This window comes from Simochromis diagramma, unplaced genomic scaffold (genome assembly GCF_900408965.1).
Source record: "Simochromis diagramma unplaced genomic scaffold, fSimDia1.1 OVJJ01000307.1, whole genome shotgun sequence".
NCBI classification, from domain to species: Eukaryota; Metazoa; Chordata; class Actinopteri; order Cichliformes; family Cichlidae; genus Simochromis; species Simochromis diagramma.
In genome coordinates, this window is record NW_024386786.1 from 175,657 (window position 1) to 202,228 (window position 26,572).

The 26,572-nt window shown below is 39.0% G+C and overlaps 2 protein-coding genes across 6 annotated transcripts; one reads left to right on the plus strand and one right to left on the minus strand.

Moving 5' to 3' along the window:
• Positions 1 to 139: 139 nt before the first annotated feature.
• On the plus strand, positions 140 to 11,028 carry slc39a7 (solute carrier family 39 member 7). 5 transcript variants are annotated; one of them, XM_040022932.1, is made up of 9 exons: positions 140 to 311; positions 2,484 to 2,813; positions 2,850 to 3,065; positions 4,529 to 4,697; positions 5,339 to 5,419; positions 5,556 to 5,690; positions 5,900 to 6,013; positions 6,778 to 6,974; positions 8,138 to 11,028. In XM_040022932.1, the coding sequence occupies exons 2-9, from the start codon at positions 2,493 to 2,495 to the stop codon at positions 8,390 to 8,392; spliced, it is 1,488 nt and encodes a 495-aa protein (XP_039878866.1). In that variant the 5' UTR covers positions 140 to 311; positions 2,484 to 2,492; the 3' UTR covers positions 8,393 to 11,028. The 5 variants fall into 5 exon arrangements, with proteins under 5 accessions (XP_039878866.1, XP_039878868.1, XP_039878867.1 ...); XM_040022934.1 differs by having other exon boundaries at positions 2,484 to 2,786; positions 2,835 to 3,065; XM_040022933.1 differs by having other exon boundaries at positions 2,484 to 2,753; positions 2,802 to 3,065.
• Positions 11,029 to 15,171: 4,143 nt separating this feature from the next.
• LOC120728169 (formyl peptide receptor 2-like) lies at positions 15,172 to 21,401 on the minus strand. The gene is made up of 3 exons (XM_040022948.1): positions 21,144 to 21,401; positions 20,362 to 20,527; positions 15,172 to 18,810 (listed from the first exon to the last, which is right to left on the minus strand). The coding sequence occupies exons 2-3, from the start codon at positions 20,503 to 20,505 to the stop codon at positions 17,995 to 17,997; spliced, it is 960 nt and encodes a 319-aa protein (XP_039878882.1). The 5' UTR covers positions 20,506 to 20,527; positions 21,144 to 21,401; the 3' UTR covers positions 15,172 to 17,994.
• Positions 21,402 to 26,572: the final 5,171 nt, after the last annotated feature.

Here is a 26,572-nt window from a genome sequence, read left to right on the forward strand (position 1 = left end):
TAGAAGAAATGGTACTCTTTTTATTTTGAGTTAAACGTTTTAATATGCCACTATAATGCTTTAAAAAGGCAATAAAAATATAATTGAATCTAAGTAGTGAGTAAAAAGGTGTTTCAAAAGCACCACGAAAGGAGGAGGTAGACTTTGAATGGAACGCGTTCCCGCGAGGTTTCGTTTAGTTTAGTTGAGTAAATGCCACGTCTTATTCTCAGCCACCAACATCATCAACGTAGGCAGAAATATTGGTAGTTCTGAGCCCAGGACAGACGGTTATCAAGTGGCCGACACTCGGTGATATCTGGCACAATCTGGTAAGATTTTAATCTTTATTTTTTTCTGTTATCATGTTGCATTCAGACATGTTGCTTCTGCTGCAGCAACATGCTAGCAAGTTTAGTAACTAGCTAGCTAGCCAGCTAGCAGACTTTCCTAACAGCTAATTAAAACCTGCGGTCAGTGGTCTTCTTTGAGCGGCTTTTGCTGTTTACTTTGAGATTAAAGTTGATGCTCTCTACAGGGATTATCCACTTTCACCCACCAAACAGTGAGCAAATAAACAATCACAAGAGAAGACAAAGCTAGCTCAATCAAAGTCCGATTACCTTCACTTCATTGTATCGTCACAGCTAAAATGATACGGCTGCAAGCACACATCAGCAGATGCTGGTGCACATACACATGCAGCGATGTATTACAGTATTATATCAAAGCAAACCAGCTAAAAGCACAAAAAACACAAGCTACAAAGTTTGCTTTTTGATTTGAAGAGCTTCAGTCTGGAGTTACAGCAGTGGACAGTTGCAACGGCTTCATGCAAACTCTGATGAATTAAGGATAATTCGCTGTTATCTTGATCAGTTCACTGATCAATCGCCACATTTGGTGCGGATCCCATTTCTTACTGGAAATGGGATCCGCGTCCTAAGACGCACGGAATGACATACGTAGTCATATATTAATAGGTTAGGCTTATTAAGGCTTATTTTTTGACGTCTCAGATCTTGGCGAATAGCTCGAATCCTGCATTTAAAGAAAGTGCTCGTTTCTGCAGTAACTTGTCTGTACATGCGTAGTTTCTAATTTCCTCTTGAAATACCTTGGATGTCACACAAACTGTTTGGGCCAAAGATTGATTCTGACTCATACTCTGTTCTTCTTGTGATTTTTAAACTCACCATGAACAGAACGTGATCCTAAAATATGGCTAGATGTTTACTGATTAAATAAAGATAACATCGAGGACTATGCTCAATAACTTGTTGCACTGTCTGTACATGCGTAGACAGTGCAACAAAGAGTGACTGGGGATTTGTGCTTCAACAGGAAACCTACGTCATAACCACAAACCCCTCTGAACCCTATGCTATAACCTACAACATAACCAAACATGCACCTAACTACACATCGGCTCTACGCAGCGCACAACTATTTTAACTGTCCTGTTGAGTACAGTCAATTCAATAAGAGAATAACAATCATCATCTCACTATAAGGAATAGTATTAATCATAGCATCAATATAAAGACTCACAAATGTCAGCAAATTCCTGGGGAGAGACTGGTGAAACAAAAGGGAATGTATAAAGAAGTGAAAAAAGCTTAACACAAATAGGTTTGCAAGAAATGATCAAAACAAAGGGTGGGCACCCAGAAGGGAAAGAAGTCCCAACATTGTATCTGGTTCTAACAAACCACCATATATAAAACATCAGGACATGACCACAAAGAAATTAACACATAATGCACCAGGCACAAGCATAAATGCCAGTAGAGTTCAGCAACTTACACAGGTTACGTCATAGGCTCTACAAAGACGGCCTGAGTCTAACTGAGAAGCTTTGAGTGTAGATGTAAACATGCCCTTTGAGTTACAGCCATAACTGTATATAAATGAGGAACATAACCATTATTGTATCACCCATTGGTCTTGGATTCTTCTTGTTAAAGTTTCAGTGTTCTGTATTTGACTTCTGCCATGTTATTTTTTGGAGCAGGAAGTTACTATATTTGGAGTAGAAGGTGGTAGTTATCAGCTGATGCTAGCTTGGTTACCAAGCTGCATTTTTAAACTGCTTAATATAGATGAGACTAGTAAAGTATCACAATTTCATTGACAATTGTTCAATAAGGCAATAACAACACAAACAGAGTCATGAGGTCCAGTTCAGTGACTCAAAGTGTGGTCCACCCGACCCTGATCAGCTGCATTTCCCTGTCTGTCAGCAGCCTTAATCTTAAGCCTGAAGAAAATTAAACTGCAGTGTTACAAACAGATTGACCCTCTGTTGTTAAGGATGTGGAAACTGTCCACAGAAGGGAATTTCATAGTTAATTTTGCATCAAACCTTTAAGGATTTCCTTAATGTCATTTGGTTGGACAGTTTAAACTTAGAGTGTGTTTCTTTACCCTCACTTTGGCTTCAGTTTTGATGCTGCTGGGTTTTTATTTATTAGATGTCTTCTTCTCCTTTCTCTACATCCCAGGGTTTTAATATGGGCTGTGTACGTCTGCTGGCATTGACATTGGCAACATCTGCAGTACTGTTGTTAGCATCCCATTTAGCCACTGCTCACAGCCATTCCCATGGTGACCATGGACATACCCACGGCCACCATCACCACCACCACGGCCACTCACACGGCGAGGATGACCACCATGGGCACTCCCATGGCTCTCAGGTGAAGATGTTCCATGGAGCAAGCAAGTGGAGCGCTGAGGCCAACCTGCAGGAAGAGGAGCACGATCACGGCCACGATCACGGCCGCGGCCACTCTCATGATCACGGCCATGATCACGGCCATGATCACGGCCACGATCACGGCCACGGCCACTCTCATGATCACGGCCATGATCACGGCCACGATCACGGCCACGGCCACTCTCATGATCATGGACACGATCACGGACATGGGCACTCTCACGATAGCGGACATGAGCATGCTCATCATGAGAATGTTGTTCGAGTACACAAGGAGGGAGGTGGACACGAGCACTCACACGGAGGGGAGAGGACGAAGAGGGAGGCGGGCAAAGAGAAGAGGAACATGGTGGAGCTCTGGACACAGGTGAGTGACTGCTTGTTTAGGTTCAGCAGTTAGGTTTGAAGACAAATTAATCATAGTGGCATAAACTTGTTTTTCCTGCTGATGATTTGAGTACGTTGATACAATGTTCACATCTCAGTAAAACTCTAAAGCATGAAGACAAGAAACGTCTGTCTCCAGTAAACCACAGCTTCAAATGTCAGATTCAAAATTTTCTATGAATAATAACAATAAATGGGTCATAGCCACAGCCTAAGGAAAACTATATTATTATACTCTTATAAGTCCTTTCGTTAAATACACTTTATTTTTAGTAAAAAAAAAAAAAACAGTTTAGAAAAGAATATGAAAATACACAGATTATTTAGATAATTAACAAATGTTCATTTTACCATTTATCATCGCCAGTAATCACATGTATTTAATCAGATTACATTTTGTGTGTAAAGAAGAAACATCAACCTTTTACTGCACTGTAAATTCAGTCATCACAATATGTTTACAAATCAAACAAAATATGTCATTGATTATTTTCTCCGATTATCTCCTTGATGCTTGAAAAGAAAAACGTTTGCCATTTTACACAAAACTGTGCAACTGTTCCTAGACTGCAGGTAGGTCTGTCAGAGCGCTCTACACTTTTATTGGCATTACTTCAGATGTGTTGCATGAACAGACAAGAATGTGATAATAAAAAGCAAACTGCACTCTTTCCACAAATGGCAATCCACCGCTCCCAGCACAACATCAAAGCTCTTCAAAACATCATGCTAACCTTTGTTATACACTTTTATGATACTATCACAAAGCTGGTAGGGAGATACACAGTATGATGCTAAAGCCAAGTGTCAATCCCAACCAAGCAGCAAAGGCTTCATAAATGAAATTGCTTTTTAAAGCCTTAGTTTGTAGTGAGAGGTCTGTTATTGCAAGCTGTTGATCATGGTTTACATTCTTTTGAAGTTATTGTTGTGCAGCAAAGCAGCAGGATTCTTGAGACAAAATCAGACTCGTTATGATCTCATAACGAATTGAATTGTGGAGTTTTGCACAACTGGGTGATATCTGTATGCAACTTATTGTGTGCCTTTATCTGTATCTTCTCTAAAGAGTTTCCCTGGCTCTCGTTTGTTTCTTATTTTGAGGAACTTGAATGCACTGTCTGTTCCCTGAATGACTCACAGCCTTACAGTGGTGCATTGTTACTACTGAAGAACAAAGTTGGAGTTATAGTCGGCATCCAAATGGCTCCTTGGTGCTGTATCTGTCTGAGCCAGAAGCTCTTTAGTTTTGTTTTCCAGTCATCAGCTCTGTGCTGACCGATCCGAAAACCTCAGAATATTATATTTATATCCTTTCCTTTTTTTTCCTCTCCTAGTTTATATATTTTCCTTCATGTTTCTTCTTTAATGAGTTAAGGATTATCTTTCACATGAATACAAAGCATTTGAAATTTAAACTCCCTCCTTCATCTTTGTCTGCAGGCTGTCGGAGCCACCCTGCTCATTAGTGCAGCTCCCTTCCTCATCCTGTTTCTGATCCCAGTTCAGTCCAACAGCGACCAGCACCAGAATCTGCTCAAAGTGCTGCTGAGCTTCGCATCTGGTGGATTGCTGGGTGACGCCTTCCTCCACCTCATACCACATGCTCTGGGTGAGTACGAGTTTCATTCTCATTTCCTTTTTCTTTTCTTTTTTTTTTACTGTAAATTTATGTAAGTGAAGGTTTTAAGTATTTATAAAGTGTTTCAAATATGCTCACGTTAATCACAAAGATCGTATGACAGAGACAATAGTTTTTAATTGATTACAGTGATATTCAGTCCAGTGATTTTGCACGTCGGGCACTGAAAAAGTAAACACATATATACAGCGAGAGATGTTGCAACAGTTAGAAAATATGACACTTTGTGGAAAAAAGTAAAGTTGTAGTTGGGCAAAGTCTTTGCGTCTGGTTTTGACTTCTTCTCTTCCTGTATCAGCACTTATGTGGTGTTATTGTCCAAGTGGCGACACCTGTCGTTCAGGAGAATACTGCAGCGGCTAAATAGAAGTGACTGCGTGATGATGTTGAGGCGGCGTGCTACGCGACCCATGCGGAGGGTATACTGGTGCCTTTACAGCTTTGGCACTCCTGTCAAAGCCATAATTGCCTGTGATGGTAAAATGAGCAGCTCGGTGTCTCTGTTGGTTTTAACTTTTAGATTTGTTAAACAGCTGAGAGAGAAAAACAGAGCAGCACGATCCTCACTTTGTCTTTCTGACGTCTCCTCGTGTCATATTTGTTTTGCACAGAGCCCCACTCACATCACGAAGATGGGGATCATGGACACTCGCATGCAACTGAAGAGTCGCATGACCACGGCCACTCTCACGGTACGCATTAATGGGATTTCCTTTTTTTAATGTTGCCTGTGTGTTGTCTGGTTATTTGCCGGTGATTTTAAAAGAAAAAGTTTCTAAAGCCAAGCAGAGCTCATGAAGCAGTGCTCCCTATTCCCTACCTGTATAGGAGCGGCCCACGGTCATATGATGTCTGTGGGTCTTTGGGTTCTCGGTGGGATCATCGCTTTCCTAGTGGTGGAAAAATTTGTGCGTCTGCTGAAGGGAGGACATGGCCACGGACACTCCCATGGACACTCTCACGGTACGCTGGAGGAAACTCTTCTTTTGATCAAGCTCCTTTAAATTGCCCTGAAAGATCAGTTGTGTACAAAACCAGATTCCTGCATGTAGTAAATGTTATTTTGTTGCTGTTTTCATTTCAGAAGTTTTTTGTAAAACTGCATGTTCACTAGATTTCCCAGCTATATTCTCTGTAGGTGTTTTGAACTTTGTTCTGTGTGGCTTTTTCAGTTGCTGCCAAAGAGAAGGACAGTGATGGAGAGGAGGAAAAAGAAAAGAAGAAGAAGGAGAAGAAAGAAAGCAAAGATCAGAAACCATCAAAGAAAGAGGAGAAAAAGAGTACAGGTGAAGCACTGAAGTGTAGTTTCTGTGCTGAAGCAACTGATTTCAAACAGAATTTGAACCTGCACACACCCACACTTCTTTGAGCTTCTTAAAAATGCCGCTGAAGGACGTTCACTGATAGAGCTTGGTCACTGTGTGCGTCAGCCTGTGTGTGGCTTATTTTTACGAGTCATAACTACACAATAGTGGTAGTAAAAATGACATTTTCTACTGTTTATTCCCATTGCTGCCATCGTGGATTGTAAAGTTGGGTTGTGGTATGGCTGCTCTGACTTTTTAAGGGGGAAAATCCCCTTTTGGCGAACTCTGAATTTCCAAATTCCCACTTCAGATGGAACTGGGATAGAATTAACGTGGCGCAGAGGTTGGATTCTTGATTGTCTGGAATCTGCAAAAATGTGCAGTTGAGGATAAAACAGAACATGTTCACATGTGAGATGGTGAACAGACTGGTACCAGGCAGTCTCCCATTCAAGTACCAACCAGGCCCGACCCTGCTTAGCTTCAGAGATCAGCTGTGTGTAACACAAAACAGAACCAAGCTGCAAACATGTTTTCTTGGTCTTTCAAAATCTGTTTGGAATCAAGTTTTTAATGTGTGTGTCAGAGGAAAGAATGTTCACATTTTTCTTGGGTTGTTCTTATTTATGTTTTTTTTTTGTGGGAATCTTGAAACATAAAAAGCTCATTGTTTGCATCAATCCATGAGCCACTAAACACTTTACATATTCTTCGGGTCTTTACTGTTCCTTCCACTAATGCAGATATCAAGGTGTCTGGTTACCTAAACCTGGCAGCTGACTTCACACATAATTTCACTGATGGTTTGGCAATTGGAGCTTCATTCCTGGTTGGTCCAGCTGTGGGCACCGTCACCACCATCACCATCCTGCTTCATGAGGTCCCACATGAGATCGGAGACTTTGCCATCCTCGTCCAGTCTGGCTGCACCAAGAGGAAGGTAACCACCAAATATGAAAAAGCTGCAAAAAGTCTCAAAGTCGTTGACACACTGTACACACACACTTGTCATTATACTTAACAAATTATAAACAAGCAGAAAACAACAACTACATACAAGGAGGAATTAATAAGAACTATTCAAACAAAGACAGCCTGTCTACATGCAGTTTTCTAATTAAACTGTAAAGCGTGTTCACCAGGAAATGGTTATCCACCCACATACTGACACATCTTGTCTCGTGGTCAGTTTAGTCTCTAAATGACAACCCAAACAGCATCCACAGTCATTAAATATGTAAAGCCACTGCTCCACCTTCCCCATAAAACACAGTGGAAAACCTGATGTGGTCTGACTGGCAACTGTGCTTTTGAACCATGAAACTCTTGAATTTTGGTATAGAGGCCAAAAAGTCCTTGGATTTCTGTGTGCAGTTCTCAGCGCGCTTTTAACTGAGTGAAACTGTAAAACTCCATAGTGGTGCTGAAAATGGAGAGAATAGACGAATCCTTCAATTGTCACACAAGGGTAAATTTGGTTGTATCAGCAGTAAAAAAAAAACAAAAAACCAAACCACATACACAAACAGAACAAGACACGGAACAGAAACACACACAATTTTTACATATTTACATCATGGACAATAGTTACCAAAGCAGAGTACTGTACAGGTATTAAAATTAGAGTACAGATAAGGACAAAAAGTAGTAAACAAGCCAAACAAATATTTTTGGTACAAATTCACCCTGACTGTGTGATGCTGCTGTGCTCTTTGCTGAGATGTACAGGGAAGCTGCTTTGGTCCACACATGCAAAACAAGCTTCCTCTTGCACTTTTCTTTCACAATAAAAGCCCTTGATATATGTACAGTATGACAGCTGTACTCTTGGAATATATGCAACATATTTAAAGCTAATTGTAAGATTTGAATAAACTCCTATCTCTGGTTTTAGTTTTAAAATAGAAAAAATATTTTTTCAATAGTAATTAAATATATATATATTTTTATTTTTAGTGCAGATTACCTAGTATGTGGTGCAAAAAATAGACATTTATATACTGGATTAAGAAAATATTCTGGTTCTCTTTAAAAAAAATTTAAAAATATATATAAAACTATAGAAAATTAGTGAAGCATTGTCTTCTCCCTCCTTGCCTGCAGGCCATGTGTCTACAGCTGCTGACCGCTCTGGGAGCTCTGGCTGGGACAGCTTGCTCGCTGTTGGCTGAAGGTGTGGGTGCCGCTGCCACCGCCTGGATCCTACCCTTCACGGCTGGCGGGTTCGTTTACATCGCCACGGTGACGGTGCTCCCAGAGCTGCTGGCGGGCCGCTCCAGTTTCGGCCAGTCTCTAATGGAAATTCTTGCCCTGCTGTTCGGAGTTGGCATGATGGTGCTGATCGCGGAGTACGAGTGAGGCGCTGCAGAGCGCACAGACTTCTTACAGCACAGGGGATGGAGAGACAGAGAGAAGAGGTCAAACGGTTAAAAAAGCCTTTTCACGTAGAGATCATGTGGATTATTTTTGTCAAAGCTGTGTTTCCTTGTTTGTTTCTTCTTTTTTTTTTAAATTGAGTTGTATTTTGGCACAAACGCCACTACTTGATGGAAAGTGGAAAAACTGATGTTTTTGTTGTGTAGTGTCTGTTTTTCTTAGCAGTTCATGCGCACATCCCTGATTTGTATAACTACTTTGTGGTTTTTGAGAGGAGTAGTGTTAACTTCTTGATTGTTAACACTGCTCCACTAAAGAAACTGACAGCTGGAAGAAATAACATGAGTGGAAGGATTTTTGGGAAAGGGAAGGACGTGGATGTGGACTCTTTCTGTACAACGGCTCAGTATCAACTTAACATCTTCACTACATCGACCATCCGGCCGCCATCTAACTACATGCTGAGCTGACAAGTAACTTCCCTCTAAGTCAGAAACATTTTCCATCTGAATCCATATCAGTTTAAGATGTAACAGGTCTTCTGTTCATTTCAAGGTTTGGTGAGTGAAAGAGTGGAGACAGTGCTGGTGTGGCTCCCACTGAAGTGACTCAGTGCTCTGTTCTACTTGATTAATATCTGTTTAGTTTGAATGTACCAAATCTCAATATTTTTACATTCCACACAATAAAAGTGAATGTGGCTTTTACGCATGTGCTACAAATGGCAACATAATTACTAATTATTAAACTCTCACCTGGTTGTTTGTTAAAGTAGAAGCAGTTTTCACATTCCTAACCAAACTATTTTTTTCAGCTGATGACAAAGAATAAATAAAACACTTGCAGCTGTTCTGAAATCCTCAATAAAGGGTAATTATTTTCAAAGTGTTGATGATTTTTCTGTATATTCTGTAATTGACCGTAACAAGATTATAATGAAATGGTTTTAAGTTGTTAGAAGTGATGTTACCAAACACAGAAATGTTTTTTGTGACTCTCCAAAAGTTGATTCTGTTCATCTGGACGTAGCGTTTTCAGTGGGAGAAAACGTTCAGATGAACAGAACCAACTTGTGGAGATGTACTTACCTGGATGATTGAGCATGCGTCAAGATGTTTTTTGTGACTATTTTCAGAAAAGACCACAAGAGGGAGTAAGAGATGTCTCGCGCAGCATTTGTTGTGCTTGACAGATCTCACGTCCTCAAATCATGTTAAAAGCACCTTAAAGGACATTTGCTAGACTTGTGAAGCAACACACTTGTGTGTTTGTGGGTTTATTTTTATTTTATTTTTTTTATTTCACAAGAGTTATAGATAGTGGCAGAACAATCTGATCTAGATGACTGAGAACCTCCAAGGTTTCACAATGATTTCAACCAAAACCTCTGCTGAGAATGACCCACGCCTTTTTCCACACCTTGGTGTGTGTGGTGAGGTGCACGGCCAATAGGCCATTTGGCTTTATAAGAAAATAATCCTGGATGAGGGTTCAGTCACTTTCTTTCCAAGCTCCTTAGACCATAATCTCCAGATTTAACCATGTTTAGGCAAAATGGCTAATCGCAATTATTTATTTAGTTATTTTAGAATTCACTATAGACTCAGAAGGCAAGTTGTTTGGCAAAATAAACATTTTTTATATGGCTGCTCTGTGGTTTGCCACTAGATTTGATCAACTCTGTTGTTTAGCCAAACCATACCAATCAAACAGGTCACTCCCACCTGACCTACTTAGCTAATCTAATCTGGTCTTTCCTGCTCCACGACCTTCAAACAACATTTCGTAAATGCAGTTTTAAAATGAGGAAAAGCTTGAAACAAAAACAAACTGAGCCTGTTGATGCACGCAAACCTACGAAATCTGTGAAAAAACTATTGATCTTTATACAACTGGTAGCTTTAAACAACAATAAGGTCACAATGCGACACGACATTTAGCTCTGTGCTGATTAATTCAGTCATCCTACTCTACACAGGCTGTCTTGGTGTGAGGGCTCTGCTACAAAGCAAGGTGTTGATCTTAAAGTCAAGAATTTTCTGTGTGACAAAAATTATTTTATTTCTGCCTGGATAAATCACGATGGTAACTTATGCTGAACACATAACTTGGTCAGAATAAGGTTATGTTCTGAGTTTTGGCTCATCTAGAAGTTTTTTTTAATTTACGGCATATAATAAGTGTGATATAAATTTGGATTATCTGCTGGGGCTATATGTTTTATTTGTGCACCTTGTTAAGATGTAAGTTACTAACATAAAGAATGAAGCCCAGCTGCAATTTTACAGCAATGCAAACTGTGCCTGCATTGCTAGAATTTGTATGTATTAATTTGGTGATGCAGAAAATGTCTATTTATTTTTTATATATATTATGTAATCTGGTGCCAAGTCTCTTTTACAATGCTGGTATTGCAAGCTAGTAGAACACTGAAGACACAGAGGATACCTGTTCAATCAGTAAAATTAAAATCACTTTGCTCTGAAGTGATTTCGAGCCTAATAAAGTGATTCCTTTGTTAGGCTGTAGGACAGCAATTTAATGTATAAATAATTCCAGTTTAAAGTTTCAGAATTCTAATCTGTTGGCATCACACTGTAAATAAACAGAGACGCAGAGTGTGTTGAATTTTATGTTCTTATAGATTTTTATGTGTAAGATGTTTATGACCATTTTATCATTGAATAACATCTCAGATTGGTGTGGGAGGCACTCACAGGGATCCGTTTGTGCATGTGCCTTGGTGTCACGTGACATGTGAGCCCGAAGCAGATAGCCGGGCTAAACAGTCGAAACTGATAACCACTATCGAAATCCATTATCTCCAATTGCAGTTTTAGATTAGGAATACATTCACTGACGCCCTCAGACATCGGTGCATTGGTCGGTCTTTGTGTCTGGGGATGGGCGTCCAGGTACACACCGGCTCACTCCTTGGTGGCCGCTTATCGGGGCCTGGAGCCTGGGGCTCGCTCGGGCCACTTTGGGGGTGGGGTGCCCTCGGCCTCTTGGCCTGGGGCTCGGTCACTCTGGCACAGCTGGCTGCCGGCGGAGCTCCCGGGCACGTCACTGCAACTCCCCCTGGCTTCTGCTCTGCGGCTGCTGAGTGAGCCCTCATCTGGGACTCTCCTCAGCTCTTTCTGGGACAGTGGCGCGGCTGCCCCTCTGTTGGTCTTCCTTGCTCTCTTGTGTTCTGAGGGCCTCTGGATGTCTGGAGTTTTGATCTCCTCCATACCTGCTTCATGCCCTGGTGGACGGGGCTGTGGCCCCCCCACACCCTCTAACAGATCATTACATGAAGGAACCTTTTAAAAACCAGCGCGTCCATGCTCACAGGTGTACACACGGGTGCTCACACACACAAACTACACCCTTTTTGGCTCCTACCTCAAAGCACACTGTGCGCTGTCGATCGTACGTGCTGCACAATAATGTTTAACATTTAGTATTTACTGTCATATTCCCATATATCATCGTGATGTTGTTTATTATGTTGCTCTCGTTTTCTTCTGCTTGTTTTCTTTTTTCATTCTCAACAGGTGAAATTAAAAAAGGAAAAAACAAAACAAAACACAATAAGATGTAATATTTAGTATCTATTGTTAGCTAGTTTATTGTGATGGTGTTGTTTTTATTATGTTGCTCTTTGTTGTTTGTTTTCTCTTCTGGTTTTTTATCTCCATACAGGTGATCCAGGTGTTTTGTTTGTTTTTCTTTTTTCTTCTTCTCCCCCTTCTCACCGTCTCTTCTCCCCTCTATTTTTCTTTCTCTCCCTCTCTTTCTTTCTTTCATTCTTTCTCCCTGTCCTATCCCCCAGTCATGTCTGTCCCGTCTTTAAAAAACGAAAATACAATAAATACATAATTATAATAAAGGTCAATCAAATGGACCAATATGGCAAGGCCATGATGATCCACTTGGTAAAGTAAATCCACTTGTCATCTTTCTTGGCTTTCAGACAACAATTCTGATGGCTAAAAATCCAAACGGGACAGGCAAAAAAAAAAAAAGGAATACATTCACTGACTGTTCACTGACTGATTTATCAAAGGAGTGGCATAAATGTGTTTCTCTTGAAAATATCTAACCTACATTCTGCAGATGTTATTTACACTAATCATCATGCAAGCAAAAGACTGACATACCATAAAACTTTATTTCCTTTCATTTACTGTTGTAATTGGATGTTGACCTTAATCAGTTGTTACTTCATTGCCTACCGGTTGTAAAAAAAACAAACAAACAAAAAAAACAAACGCTATACAGCTGTGCAGCTCACCTGCTACTCTTTTTTTTTTTTTGCCAAGAAAGATGCCAAGTGGCTTTACTTTACCAACTGGATCATCATCATCGTGCTTAACGGGTCCAGGAGCTCTCAATGCAGGGCATGGGACAGGAATCAAATTGTGACACCTCATTCTTGCTGTAGTCTACAAAGAATTGTATAGACCCATCTTTCTTCACTACGAGAACTATGGGGCTACACCACACACTAGCTATGTCCCAATTCCTAGGCCACATCCTTCAAAGGTCGCATTTGGAGGCCAATAATGTCACAGCCAGGCCATGAAGGCTGTCCCAATTCAAAGGCTGCTCCAAATGGGGCCGACAAATACGTCCTTCATTTCCCTCGATTTGAATGATGGCTCGGGTGTATCCTTTGTGCCCCATCCTATCCCAGAATTCATTGCGCGACCCAGCCAATTCCAGTTTCCAACAACGGTGGTAGCTACTTAGTTTTAATATTACTCTTTCTGAGTCACAAAATAAACTTTTAAGATCAGGCAAGAATGTAGCTGTGTAAACTTCAAATATCTGCTCAATTTATCAAGACATCACATTTTTGCAAAAGTGCTCCAACGTTTTCGGAAACATCTGTTAACCACCACTTCGATAGTTAGCCTTAAACCACCACTTCGGGGGTTTAAGGCTCACTAGAGCCAGCTGAGAACAGCAAACTCCCGGCACATCGTTTTGAAACTCCCCGCAATCCTTTGCTATTCAGGTTAAACATGATATATAAGTCACTTAGATAGCTTAAAAATATTATTGTTAGTCTTTTTTCAGGGTTTTATTTGTTCCTGAGTAAATCGGTTTGGCTGAGATTAAAGTTCACACAGCTGAATAAATGTCAAGCTGATTAAACAGAAGTGTGAGATGGTAGAGAATTTACTCCAATGTCCTCTTATATTTTAGTGAGCAAGGAGTAGACGGCTGAGTTTATTAAACTCTACTGAGACAGCTGGGGATGCAAATCTGAAGGCTAGATCGTCCCATTTCGCAGCCTCGCACTTCCGGCCTTCGGAGGACCCGGCCCCCATAGACCGCGAAAGCCTGGTCCTTCAAAGGATGCGGCCTAGGAATTGGGACATAGCTAATGTGTGACTCTTCTATTACTCCCAGCTTTACAATTTCAGCCAATTTGCCTTTTATGTTTAGGGAACATGGGCGTGTCTCACAATCTCAATGAGATTGAAGCTGAACCACAAACCACACCCTGGCAAAGTTTTTTTGCTTGTTTTTAAAATCAGACAAATATACTGCAATTAAATAATTTTTGCCTTGCTGTTTTCAGCAGGCTGGATTGAAAAGCTCCAGAGTTTGTCGAGTGACCTGACATTTCAAGAGGACTCACTCGACCAGGTGTGCATGTGTTATTGATTAATTCATTTGCCTTGCTTAAATGACCTCTGTCTAGAATTTATCATTACTCCCATACTCCCCAAAATGATGATGGTCTTATGTATAGTATGATATTTATGTGTTTGGGTAATAATTACTGTTCATTAACATGCAGAAATGCTTACCTTGCCCCCCAAAAATGTCTTTAATTCATGACACTTTACAAGCTATAGATATGTTCCATTAATGAACATATTATTTTCCTCTAAAGCTTTTGTTTCTATTTATTTAGCTTTAAACACCTTAAAAATATTTCTAACTTTTCCAGGAGGAAAAGAAATTCTGGGAAGAACTTCAAAAGAAGTATCTTGAACCTCTGCCTGATGACAAAGAAAAACAGAAAAAGATGGCCAATGAGCTGCGAGAGCTGAGAAACAAAGTAAGTGTTAGAAGATGTGTTATCAAAAATGGGCACCATTTATGTCTTATGATTCCAGGTTGAAAGCGCTGTTACTTGGAGATGATATCCAAATTGATCCAATTGCCTTCATGTTTATTTTGGGATTTGCAGTTTCAGTTGTGATCCAGTTCCTTGCGATGCTTTACCACAGGTGACCTCTTACATCAAATCGCAGTGTTTTGATACTCACCAAGAGAATCTAACATTCTTATTTTGTGTTCATTGTGTTCAGGATTCACACCCTCATACATTATGTAGCCATTGTGGACACAGAACCCAAAGCGATAAAGAAACTTGAAAAACAGAAGTCATACCTGCAAGGCAAAAGGGTATTTGCAACTATATTACATAGACAGATTATTTGTATTCTTTTAACTGTACAGAAAATTTTTTTTGTGCTAATGTTTGTTCAATTGCCCTCCAGCATAGCTCCAGCTCTAATGCAGACTCAAGCTACAGCTCCATGGAGGACTTTGAGATTGAGGACAGCGATGTTGAGTCAGAGGTCACCAGAAAGCAGATGTAGTATAAAAATCCGATGTGCCTTATGGTTAGCATCTCACCCTGCCTTTCGGGTGCTACCGCAGGTGCCTTTGACGGTGCAAAACGTTTAGCTGACATTGTTGTGTTTGTTGGGGAGAAAACAAACATACAGTACAGCACTTCAGATTGACACTGCTAGCGATCAAAGATTTATGGAAGTTTGACACGCTGAATGCATTCTGTACTGTACATGAGATTGATTGACAGTGGTCTACAGACGATCAGGATGCAGAACACAATGCGCTGTAAAAAAAAAAAAGAAAGAAAAATTGCACACAAAAAAATCCATGAAACAGCGAGGCCGTGAAAAGTGAACTGCGTTATAGCGAGGGACCACTGTATATCATGTTTAGGTGGATACTAGCGAGCTAACTCTTGACTACGACAGTGGTAATACTCCAACAATCCATCAAGCAGTGCGGCTTCGCAGTTTACCAGAGTCGTATTAAAACATTTTTTGACAGATTTTTGATTTTCGAGCACCGTGTACCACACAAAATCGGTTCGAGGTCAGTAAGCACAACCAGATTTCAATCATAAGGCACACTGTCAATTTGAGAAAATTAAAGGATTTTAAGTGCGCCTTATAGTCCGAAAAATATGGTACCAACTTCGATCGACTGAGCTCCGTTCGCCACAGTTTCCAGGGTTTTTCCAAGTTATTAAAATCACAATGGATTATTACAATCAGAACAGATTATTACATTTAGAAAGGAATTTCCTTTTTACTATAATGGCAAATATATGTTGCAGTGTTGATCAATGTTTAACAAAATATTTAAATATCTAGAATTTTTATAAATTGTCTTTATTTTGTGTGTATAAAAAATTTATGTATTGGGAACTATACAACAGTTGATGAAAAAAAAAGATACATCATGTTAAATGTTAACATGTTATAAAACTTTACTTTGACCTTACTCGACAAAGTTTTGCGAAACCTGTGGAACACCTGGACAGAGATAGGAAGGGATGTACCTCCTTATATGTCCTCCACTGGAGATAAATCTCTGCAAGAAGATTAGCAGTATCATCTTGTCAGATGTATACATAGACTCCCTTTTGTAAGACAATGATAGTTGAGATCTTAAAAGAGATCTTAAAAGTCCTGTGAGGTTAAATATAATACAATACATTACAATTTATATAGCACAAAAAACAGAGGTATGCCAAAGTGCTTCACAGAACCAATTAAGATCAATAAGAGATACAAATACACTGACAGGTGGGAGACACAACTAACACCAGGCATTGTAGGCACAAGCCAAAAGGCTGTAGGTTAAATCACACTTAAAAAATGCGGGCTCTAGGAAGCCGGGAAGGCTACACTAAATAAGTTTTTAATTGAGATTTAAAAGATTGAATTGAAATAGACACGCAAATAGTTTCGGGGAGATTATTCCAGAGGGTAGGGTGGAACAGAGGCGAATACGTGGTCACCTGTGGTCTTAAGCCAAGGTCAGGAGCATTTGGCCTGCTGATGTAAGCGCTCTCCCAGTGGTATAAAAGCTGAGGAGATCAGTAAGATAGCTGGGTGCGGTATTATTTATACAGTATACACTCAGGCCAGGCATAAACATATGTAAATAAATGTGCTCTATATTTTTCAAAGCTTCCTGTAATGGTCTGAAAAGTCCATCTTGTATTTTGGTTGAAAAGTTGATTACATAATATGCCATTTTTAATTGAGTGTAACATGGGGTTCTAAAATAAAAAAGGCATTTAAGCTACAAGTAAACACTTTTTTTTCTTGTTTCTTTTTTTTCATTGTAGGTAAGTAGGAGCTTTTATCTTCATAGTAATTTTTCTTTACCACTATAAAATTTTATGAGTTTTATGAAGTTGGGGAAACCTGCTGTCAGCTGAGACTGAAGAAGTTGATGTTGCTAATGATGATGTAATCATTGTCCTTGGTGGACAGAGATGCATTGGAAGACATTACGTTGCTGGAAAAAAGAGAACTGAAAAGAAAATTCAAAATATTAATAACCATGTAACTCCTGATCTGACACTGAGCACAAAATCATAGGATTTCCTCATATGTCATTCTATAGTATCATACTTCCTGACTAACAAACAAACAAACAGATAATTGACTGAAGCCTAACAGAAGAGGTAAATCTGGGAGTGCAAGTCATCTTAATAGATTATTATCTTAGAAATAATTTCAGGCAAGGCTAAATCAGTTTATATAAGCAAAAGTTTTCATGAACTTATTTTGCCAAAATCTATAAGCTAATGCTGGGGTTAGTTAAGTTTAAACAGTGGCAAAGGTCAATGTAATATAACTATGCAAAAAACAAAAAAAACCCCACACAATTCAGCAACATTAGGCAAATACCATGAGCAAAGTCTAAAACTCCAGAAATGGTACCAGGTGGTGTTTATGGTGACATTTATTCCTCAGACCTAAACCTTTGAAGATATTTGACTTCTGCTTTGGCAACAACTTACCAAGGGTTAACAACGTAAGTATTCCAGTTTATCTATAATTAGGTAATTATAGATAAACAAAAGAAAAAAACAAAAGCAAAAAACACAATATACAATATGTAAAATATGACGTAATGATTGAGGGTGAATTTTCTGGTGTCAATATGAATTTTCCAGGTATTATAAATAAATAAACAACAAACAAATTATCACTGTTCTTAAGACTTGACTTTAAATATAGTGATGGTGAAACAGATTTAGTGAAAGGTAGGAGTTCACACATCTGTTTTGTTGAGCCTTTGTTGATAAATCTTTTAATTTGACCGATTATCATTACTGTAGTCTTCCCACCTTTTATGTTTCACTCTGAAATACTGGTTTTGATCATATAATGGAAGCAAAAAATGATTTCGGCATTTCAATATTATATTAATGGTTATGTATAAGGACATGTATTTTTCTGGGGAAAGGTAAAATTTACTTACATCCACTCCTCTCCGCCTACTCTCTGTTTTAACCCAGAGCTTTAATCCAAAGAGGGATCAGTTGGCTGAGCCATCTGGCCATCCATATCATCTCTCAGAGCCCTTTTATAAACTCTCATGAGTTTCTGTCTAAACCCCTCCTTGACTTTTAGCCCCATACAGAAATATAACACCGGGTTCACACAGCTGTTAAAGTAAGCAATGCTCTTTGTTATAGAGTACCACTTTTTCACCACTTTGTTTTCATTATAAACCATGTCTACTAATAGAAGGCACTGATAAGGTGCCCAGCACAGGAAGAAGGCAATGACCAAACATACTAATATACGAAGGGGCCGAGATTTCCCTGACAGACGAGTGCGTCGGAGGCCCAGGCCAACCAGGATGTAACAGATGAGAATGACCATAAAGGGAAATATGAAGCTGAATATGAATTGCATGGAGTAGAGAGCAACTTTGGTGTTTTTGTTTTCCTTTGGCTTCTCCACCCACACCATTTTACACTTAGTTTGGTTGTTGTTGTCCATGTAGATTTTGCGGAAGGTGAAGAAAGGAATGCTGAAGAGGAGCGCTATAATCCAGACACAGACTGCCACCACCCTCGCTGCGAAGAGGGTGCGTCGACGCTTCATGAGGATGGGCTGACGGACACAAAGCACTCGATCCAGACTGATCACAGCCAGCAGGAAGACAGAGCAGAACATGTTGGTGTGTTTGAACAAACCATGAAACTGGCAGAGAAAGAGACCAAAAGGCCACCGTTCTAACTTCATCTGGATGATGGAGAAGATTCGTGTGAAACAGAAAATCAGATCTGCTATCGCCAGATTCACCAGCCACACATTGTTGACTGCTGGCTGAAGAGAAAGAAGAGACAAAGTAAAATAATATATTATTTACATGAAGTAAGTAACCAGACTTTGATATTATTATCCCCCCAAAGAGTCATTATCAATTTATCAATAAACAGAGCAGCATGCATTATGCACACATCTAGTGATCATGTGAATAAGTGGATGTAAAATCTGGTGTCAACTAATATTGTTAAATAGCAATTATGTCACTTTGTAAAACGGTGTGTTTTAGCCCAAACCCAGTTCCCAGAGCACATAAACTTAGGTTGCTCTTGCTGATATAAAATGAACTTCATAGCACAATAAAAACGTACTCTAACTCATGTGTTATTTTTAGACGTCCATGCAGGGTAATGACATGCAAAACATGCATAAAATCACTTAAATAGAATCTACCTGACAAAGTTAAGTAGCCTAAAAGATGTCAGACAGCATCACATGCCATTATCAAAAGCAGGGGTGTCCAACTCCAGGCCTCTGGGGCAGGTGTGCTGCAGGTTTTAGATGTGTCCTTGATCCAACAGAGCTGATTTAATTGGCTAAATTACCTCCTCAACATGTCTTGAAGTTCTCCAGAGGCCTGGTAAGGAACTAATCATTTGATTCATCTGTGTGGACCCACCGTAATACCTAAAAGATGCAGGACACTGGCACTTGAGGCCTGGAGTTGGACACCCCTGATCTAAAGGAACTCAAGAACAGATGAGAAGCAAAGTCACTGACATCTATCAGCCTGGAATTTGCCTGCTAAGCCAAATAAATGCTTGTGCCAGGAAATTGCCAGTCCTGGCAATTTCAAGCACACTTTTTTTCATTATGGGGTTTTTCGTTTAGAATTTTGACATGAAAAATTACTTTAATCTACTGTGTAATTAGGCTGAAACACGGGCAATTAGGGAACAAGTGAAGGGCTGTAAAAACTTTCCAGATGTATTGTATACTGTACATAAAGAAATTAAGTTTGACACAAGACTTTTGCACAATACTATTCATAAGTCTTAGTTACTAGCAACCACTTATGTTAATGATGTTGTTTTTTCAAGAACATATGGCCTTATTCTGGGTTTTAACTTAGATGTACTGTACTGTACTTAGCCATGATATTCACAGTGAAGACTTACAGGATTCTTATTACCTACTTTTTCTTTTTTTAACAGAGTTTTAAAACTTTTTGTACAGAATTTTTTAAGCATAAAAATGCGATGTTTTCAACTCTATTAAGTGTTTGATAAACTTGTCACTGAGTGTGTTGCCATGAGTATAGTATAGTGTTTGACATATTCTTGTTTCTGCATTTATATGTAAGTAGTGTTGTCAGCGTTAATCTCATTAATACAACGTTAACATCATAACCGCTTTAACGCGGCAAATCCCCGTTAGCGAGTTAACGTGGATCGGCCCGGGCGCTAACGCATTAACGCGCTAATGCGTTGGCGCCCGGGCCGATCCACGTTAACTCGCTAACGGGGATTTGCCGCGTTTTGGCGTTTTCACTGAGACACAGAAGATATTACTGACAAACAAAATTAGATATTTAAAACACTCTGTATTCACCTTAAGTTTGATTCCAGCCATCCAGATCACCACAGCGTTTCCTGTGATGCCGAGCACAACGGTCACTGTGTAGAGGACAAAGTTGATGTTGTTTATGATGATGTCATCATTGTCCTTGGTGGACAGAGATGCATTGGAAGACATTACGTTGCTGGAAAAAAGAGAACTGAAAAGAAAATTCAAAATATTAATAACAATGTAACTCCTGATCTGACACTGAGTACAAAATCATAGGATTTCCTCATATGTCATTCTATAGTATCATACTTCCTGACTAACAAACAAACAAACAGATAATTGACTGAAGCCTAACAGATTAGGTAAATCTGGGAGTGCAAGTCATCTTAATGGATTATTATCTTAGAAATAATTTCAGGCAAGGCCAAATCAGTTTATATAAGCAAAAGTTTTCATGAACTTATTTTGCCAAAATCTGTAAGCTAATGCTCCTAATCTCAAGGGATACATTAGCCTGGTGATACTGTTATAATAAGCTACTTTTTATTCCTGAACTCTGCAAGAGTAGCTGTGCATGATAACGCAGACCTGTATCTACAGGTCTGAGCCGTGTGGGATACCGGAGCACAACACAAAAAAGAAAAAGAAAAAAAGGAAAGTAAAAATAGCCACACTCCCTGCTGCCAAGGAAAAACGAACGCTGCCACAGGATTACGGTTTACAACAAGCAGGTTTTTATTAAACTCAAAAGGTAGCAAGTGTCAGGGTGGGCATAGCAAAAACAACAAACAAAACACTCTAGAAATGAAACAGAACTGCCTTACCTATAATGAGAATCCCCAAATGTACTAAAAGAAAACGACTTCCCACCCCTACAGCTACCAGATCAACAACAACAAAAAGGTCTATTTAAGCTATTTACAATATATACAACACAGCCAAGCTCTTCTCAGACTAGAAACACGTTCACACAGCACACCGGAAGGCCCAGGGCTAAATGCACAGCTCATTGGAAGCAGGAGCTAGAACAGGTCTGGACAGGTCCCAATTCATAGCCAACCTCACTCAGTCTTCCACCAGCCTCCACCTGGAACTTCCATGTTTATCTATTTTTATTTTTACATTTAACTACTGTTGTGCATGGTTGAATTATATTTTAAGGCATCTGAGGAATAGTTAAGTTTAAACAGTGGCAAAGGTCAATGTAATATAACGATGCAAAAAACGAAAAAAAACCCCACACAATTCAGCAACATTAGGCAAATACCATGAGCAACGTCTAAAACTCCAGAAATGGTACCAGGTGGTGTTTATGGTGAGATTTATTCCTCAGACCTAAACCTCTGAAGATATTTGACTTCTGCTTTGGCAACAACTTACCAAGGGTTAACAACGTAATTATTCCAGTTTATACATCTATAATTAGGTAAACAGTGGTCTAGTCGCTGCTATTGAGATTATATTTGGTTAAAAAAGTGTTAAAAAGGTTACGTCATTGGCCTGATCCATTAAATCTAAAAATCAATTCAGAACTTTAGAAATCCACAGAAACCTACATGAAGATGCTCCTCCGATTGGTAGCACCGCCCATTATTGTTGTTATTGTTTAATATAAACTATAGGATGTAACCATTAAAACCCGTTACAAGAGATTAAAATTATACTTCTCATGTTAAGCAAATAATGTTCCAACCATGCCCATCATTAGTCGTGTAAAAAGAATCTATAGTGCAAATGAAAAGAAGACAACAACTCCTCAAAGGAAAAAGCTGTTCTGCACAAAGGTGGTTTCTTCAGTTTAGAGAAGCAAAGCTGCTGCAGTGAAAGGGGAAATAAACATGGCATGACAGTGACCATAGAATGTTCTTCAACCACATATAGAAACAAAGGAAGAAAAAAAAGTTTGCGTCCATGTCTGTCCACAGACAAAAACAAATATAATTTAAAATGAAGACTTTGAGGGAATTCAGTATCTGTGTCACAAAAGGTCACAACTGCTCTTTCTGTTCTTAAGAAATTTGGGTTTTTGCAGAACATTTTGACGTCACATTGAAAGTTGACATCTGTCTTGAAGTTTATAAAATGCTACCATTCCTTTCATAAATTGGCTGTGTGCAGGCGGAACACTGGATTTCGACCCAAAATGCAGCTATATTCGCTGAAACACATAAGGGAAGTTACTGCTTTCTTCAGCATTACATTTATTTGTACTATATTGCATGCCACAAGTATTAGTAAATCACCCATGCATAATACATTCAGATTTGATCCTTGTCAAAGGGAAACTCTTGCAAACACATATGCCATGATGCCAGAATTAAAGGTACTTCAGGTATCTGTATGCCATAAAAAGAAAAAAAAAACATCAAACTATTTTCTTCCTGGGCACCAGGGGAACAATCAGGAAATTTCAGTATGTGTTCGAGAAAAGGAAAATGTTGCAGTGGTATAGTGATACAGCTTTTCAGGAGTGGAGATATGAATATTACTTTCATTTTTAATGCACTAAAGGATAAAAATGCAATGGTAAAGTGCAAACAGCATCCAGTACAGAAACAACCACATTATACTGCTAACACAACCTCAGCTCTTTGCCAGGATCTTTACATACAGCATACTAACGCAAAGCTAGCCAAGAACCAAGAGTGATGATAACACAGTGATGAGCAGTCAGGCTGCAGCCTCCGTGTATGTTCTTGTTTTTAAAGTAGAATCACTGTGAAAATCACTTTTAAGTGTCTTTAGGCCAGCTGTCATCTGTACTTTGTGTTGTCTGCTTTGTGCTCATATGTAAACACTAAAAGAAAGATCCTATTTGTGTCCTCATTAATATAAGTATTTGTGTTGGTGTGCGTGACTGTAGCCTCATGTTTATATTGTTAACTTATGAGACAATGTTTTTCATGTCATTTTATTGAGTAATGAGAACGTAATGTAATTAATTATTTTCTCTGGTGAGTAATTAAGTAACATACTGGAACATACAAACTTACTTTTAAGAAGATTAATGCAGTACATTACATTACATTGCCATTTATTACTGAAAACATAATCAAGGTCATTAAAAAGGAGGTAGGAAAAGGAGATAGGAGGGACTTCATTGTGAAACTGGCTGGAGCTCATTTGCATTTAAAGGTGCAGACAATAAAAGAATGAATTTGAAACAGAGATAAAACTATACAGACACGTTGGAATTAAACTGTGTGATCCTCTGAGAAAAGACACATTCTGAACCTCCATTAATATGGTAAAAGTAGTTTAAAATGGCCTTATTTAAGTTGGTGTTTAAGTGTTGGACACAGTCACCACAAAGAAATGACTCCGCATTAACTGCGCTCTTCTTTCATTATACAGTCAAATTATATAAAGAAAGAAATTGAACACTTTTGATACTTACTATTTGTATCTCTGCTTAATATTTTCTATACTGGGCATAGTTCACGTACATTAGACTGAAATACTGTTTTGTACCACAATTGTGCAAGTGATGCCACACAGTCATCCTCTTTCCCTCAAATACGTGCATGTTGTACAAGATAACGATAATATCCAAAAAGCAAATTTATAAAAACCATAGTAATACACGTCTCTTGTTAAAGTCACAGTATTTACGATGAAATGTATTAATGAAATTTTCAAAAACATCAAAATTCTTTTGTAGCATCTAATGAATGATCAGATCTTTTTTTGTTAGGTTTTTTTTAGCCTAACTTAGTTGTGCATTTTATCAACACTATCTCTGTAATATGACTTCAGTGAACACTACCAAACTCTATAACCAGCTTATACACTTACATCAATAAGAAAAACATGTGAGGAAAAATCAATGAGAATCATGCTACCAATATTACATGGAGTATTATGTAAAATTATTGTTAAACAGATCAGCAATCCTGAAAGACACAAACTGTGTAAAATGTACACAACTGTAACTCTTTTAGTCATAAGTGGGAGATATTAAGTAACAATCTTATTTGAGGAACCAAAACTACAAAAAAGTTCAGATTTCTTACTTGCAGAGTTTGAACGCAGCTGGTGAGGACTGCTGTAGTCTTAGTAGTCAGAGGCAGAAGTGAAAATGTATCTACTGATGTTTATCTTTGTTACTGTTACATTTGATTATTTAGTTTGTGTCATGTCTGTCTATCTCTCAATCACACACACGTACACACACACACGCACAGACTTCCTGTCTTTCTTCATGCCATGTGTCTGGCTTTGTCTTTTCTGATCTTTTTCTCACACAGTCACACTAATGTTGCCTCGCTGTTTGTCAAACGTACAGATAAATATAGACAGAAGATGAAAATGTTAATCATACTTCAGACTGGTTGCTTTTCTCCTCAGGCTTATCTGCCAATCAGATTCAGCATGAAGGAGCATTATGTCCCAAGCAGAAGCCTCATGTGAAGTGTTACATGTTCGAGCAGTCTCACCACTTTTCGGCTTTTGCTGATTTCCACCAAAAAAAACAGAGTAACTCAAATTTTGAGTAGAACTGATGTAGAGTGCACTGCAATGTCTTTTTCTGCCATAAACGGGTCATTTGTGGCTCATAATGGGCATCTACTGCCCTTGGGTTGTCCTCGGCTCAAAGATGGTCCCTATGTGAATGGCAAACAAATATATGGGAATCCCGAGGATTCAACACAAATGTAACAATACTTCAGTGGTGGTTAAAAGTATGTTGCTGAGAAGAAGGGTTTTAGTAAATGACCACAAGAGGGCGAAAACAATCTCTAACTAAATGAAAACATTTAATAAAATCAGCAAGCTTTTCTCAGACCTTGATAGGCAACTGTTCAGGGTTACCCACAGCAATGCTGGCATATTTTTAACCTGTTCCTTTAGCTCCCTCTACTGAACAACACATGAAACCCAAATTGGTTGTTTTATGCCCCTGATGCCTAGTGTTTCTGATTTGAAACGCATTTTTTTTTGTGAGTTTTTGAGCCTTTTTCATCATCAGTGTAACCCCCCCTCCCCCAAAAGAAAAAACAAAACAAAACAAAAAACTAAATTAGTGCACATTACATTTGAAAGCAATTTAAAAAAAATTGATGCAGCGAAAACAAAATTAACATGAAATATGGACAGCGTTACTTTTTCTAGTAAACTTTTCAAACACATTTGTCAGATGGTTCAATAAACGCTCTCTCTCTCTTTTTTTTTTTTTAAAAGAATTTTGTGGCAATTATTTCATAGTTCAGGCTTTAAGGGGCTAAATTTCTTCAGTTCAGTTTAATTCAATTTGAATCAAATCACCACCAATTCAATCACCACCAAATCACAACAACAGTTGCCTCAAGGGGCTGTATATTGTAAGATAGACCCTACAATAGTACAACCGTGAAAACACCCAACAATCAGGTGACCCCCTGATTTCTAAAATCGATTCGATTCCGATTCACAAGGTCCTGCTCGATTCGATTTGAATCACAGGCCCAGACAGTCAGAAATATTATAATTCTGATCATTTATCAGCATATATCCATATTTTTATATCTATAAAAAGAAAGCTCACACTTGTGAGACTTCATCAGAGGTGTAAGCATCACAGCAGATGCCTTTGTGTCAAAGTAACTGAGCATAAAACACAGAAAAACATGAAGGAGATTTTCTTGGCCTGGATTTTTACAACAGATAACCACCTTTAAAATATTCTGCAGTGGAACAAAACCTGAAGAAAACCATGAATCAACATATAAACATTACCTGATGCTGCTGAAGTGAAGCAGAGAAAAGTTACAGAGGTTTAATTAGAGTGACAACTAAGCGTTTTGCAATTTGTCATGATTGAAAAAGTTTAAATTTCTTCAGTATTGAACAACAGAAATAAGAATTTGTTGTCGGAAGTCAGTTAAATTTAAAAAGTCACTTAATAAAGAAAACAAAAACAGCGGCAGACAGCGCTGTACATAATGGTAGACTGGTGGGGAAGTGTTGAGTGCTTGACTTCTTCCTTCCAGTGGCGCTGTCACTTGAACTGTGTCCCAAAACGTAGGCTGCATCCTTCGGAGGACCCGGCCTTCGCGGTCTATGTGGACCGAGTCCTTCGAAGACCGAAAAGGCCGGAGATTCGAGGCTGTGAAATGGGACGGTCTAGCCTTCAGATTTGCGTCACCGCTGTGTTGATGGAGTTTAATAAACTCAGCCATCTGCACGCTATCTAAAATATAACAGGACGCTGCCGTAAATGTTTGGTATCATTCTTTTCAGCACAACCTCACGTCTGAATTTACAGTTATGTTGT

What these genes read in the sequence shown, in the direction of transcription:
- LOC120728169 (XM_040022948.1), bottom strand. Translation starts at nt 20,505, where the DNA reads ATGTCTTCCAATGCATCTCTGTCCACCAAGGACAATGATGACATCATC. An exon ending in TGGCTGGAATCAAACTTAAG is followed by an intron (nt 18,811 to 20,361) that starts GTGAATACAGAG and finishes CTTTCTCTTCAG; the next exon opens with CCAGCAGTCAACAATGTGTG.
- slc39a7 (XM_040022931.1), top strand. Translation starts at nt 2,493, where the DNA reads ATGGGCTGTGTACGTCTGCTGGCATTGACATTGGCAACATCTGCAGTA. An exon ending in CTCCCATGGACACTCTCACG is followed by an intron (nt 5,691 to 5,899) that starts GTACGCTGGAGG and finishes TGGCTTTTTCAG; the next exon opens with TTGCTGCCAAAGAGAAGGAC. An exon ending in CTGGCTGCACCAAGAGGAAG is followed by an intron (nt 6,975 to 8,137) that starts GTAACCACCAAA and finishes CCTTGCCTGCAG; the next exon opens with GCCATGTGTCTACAGCTGCT.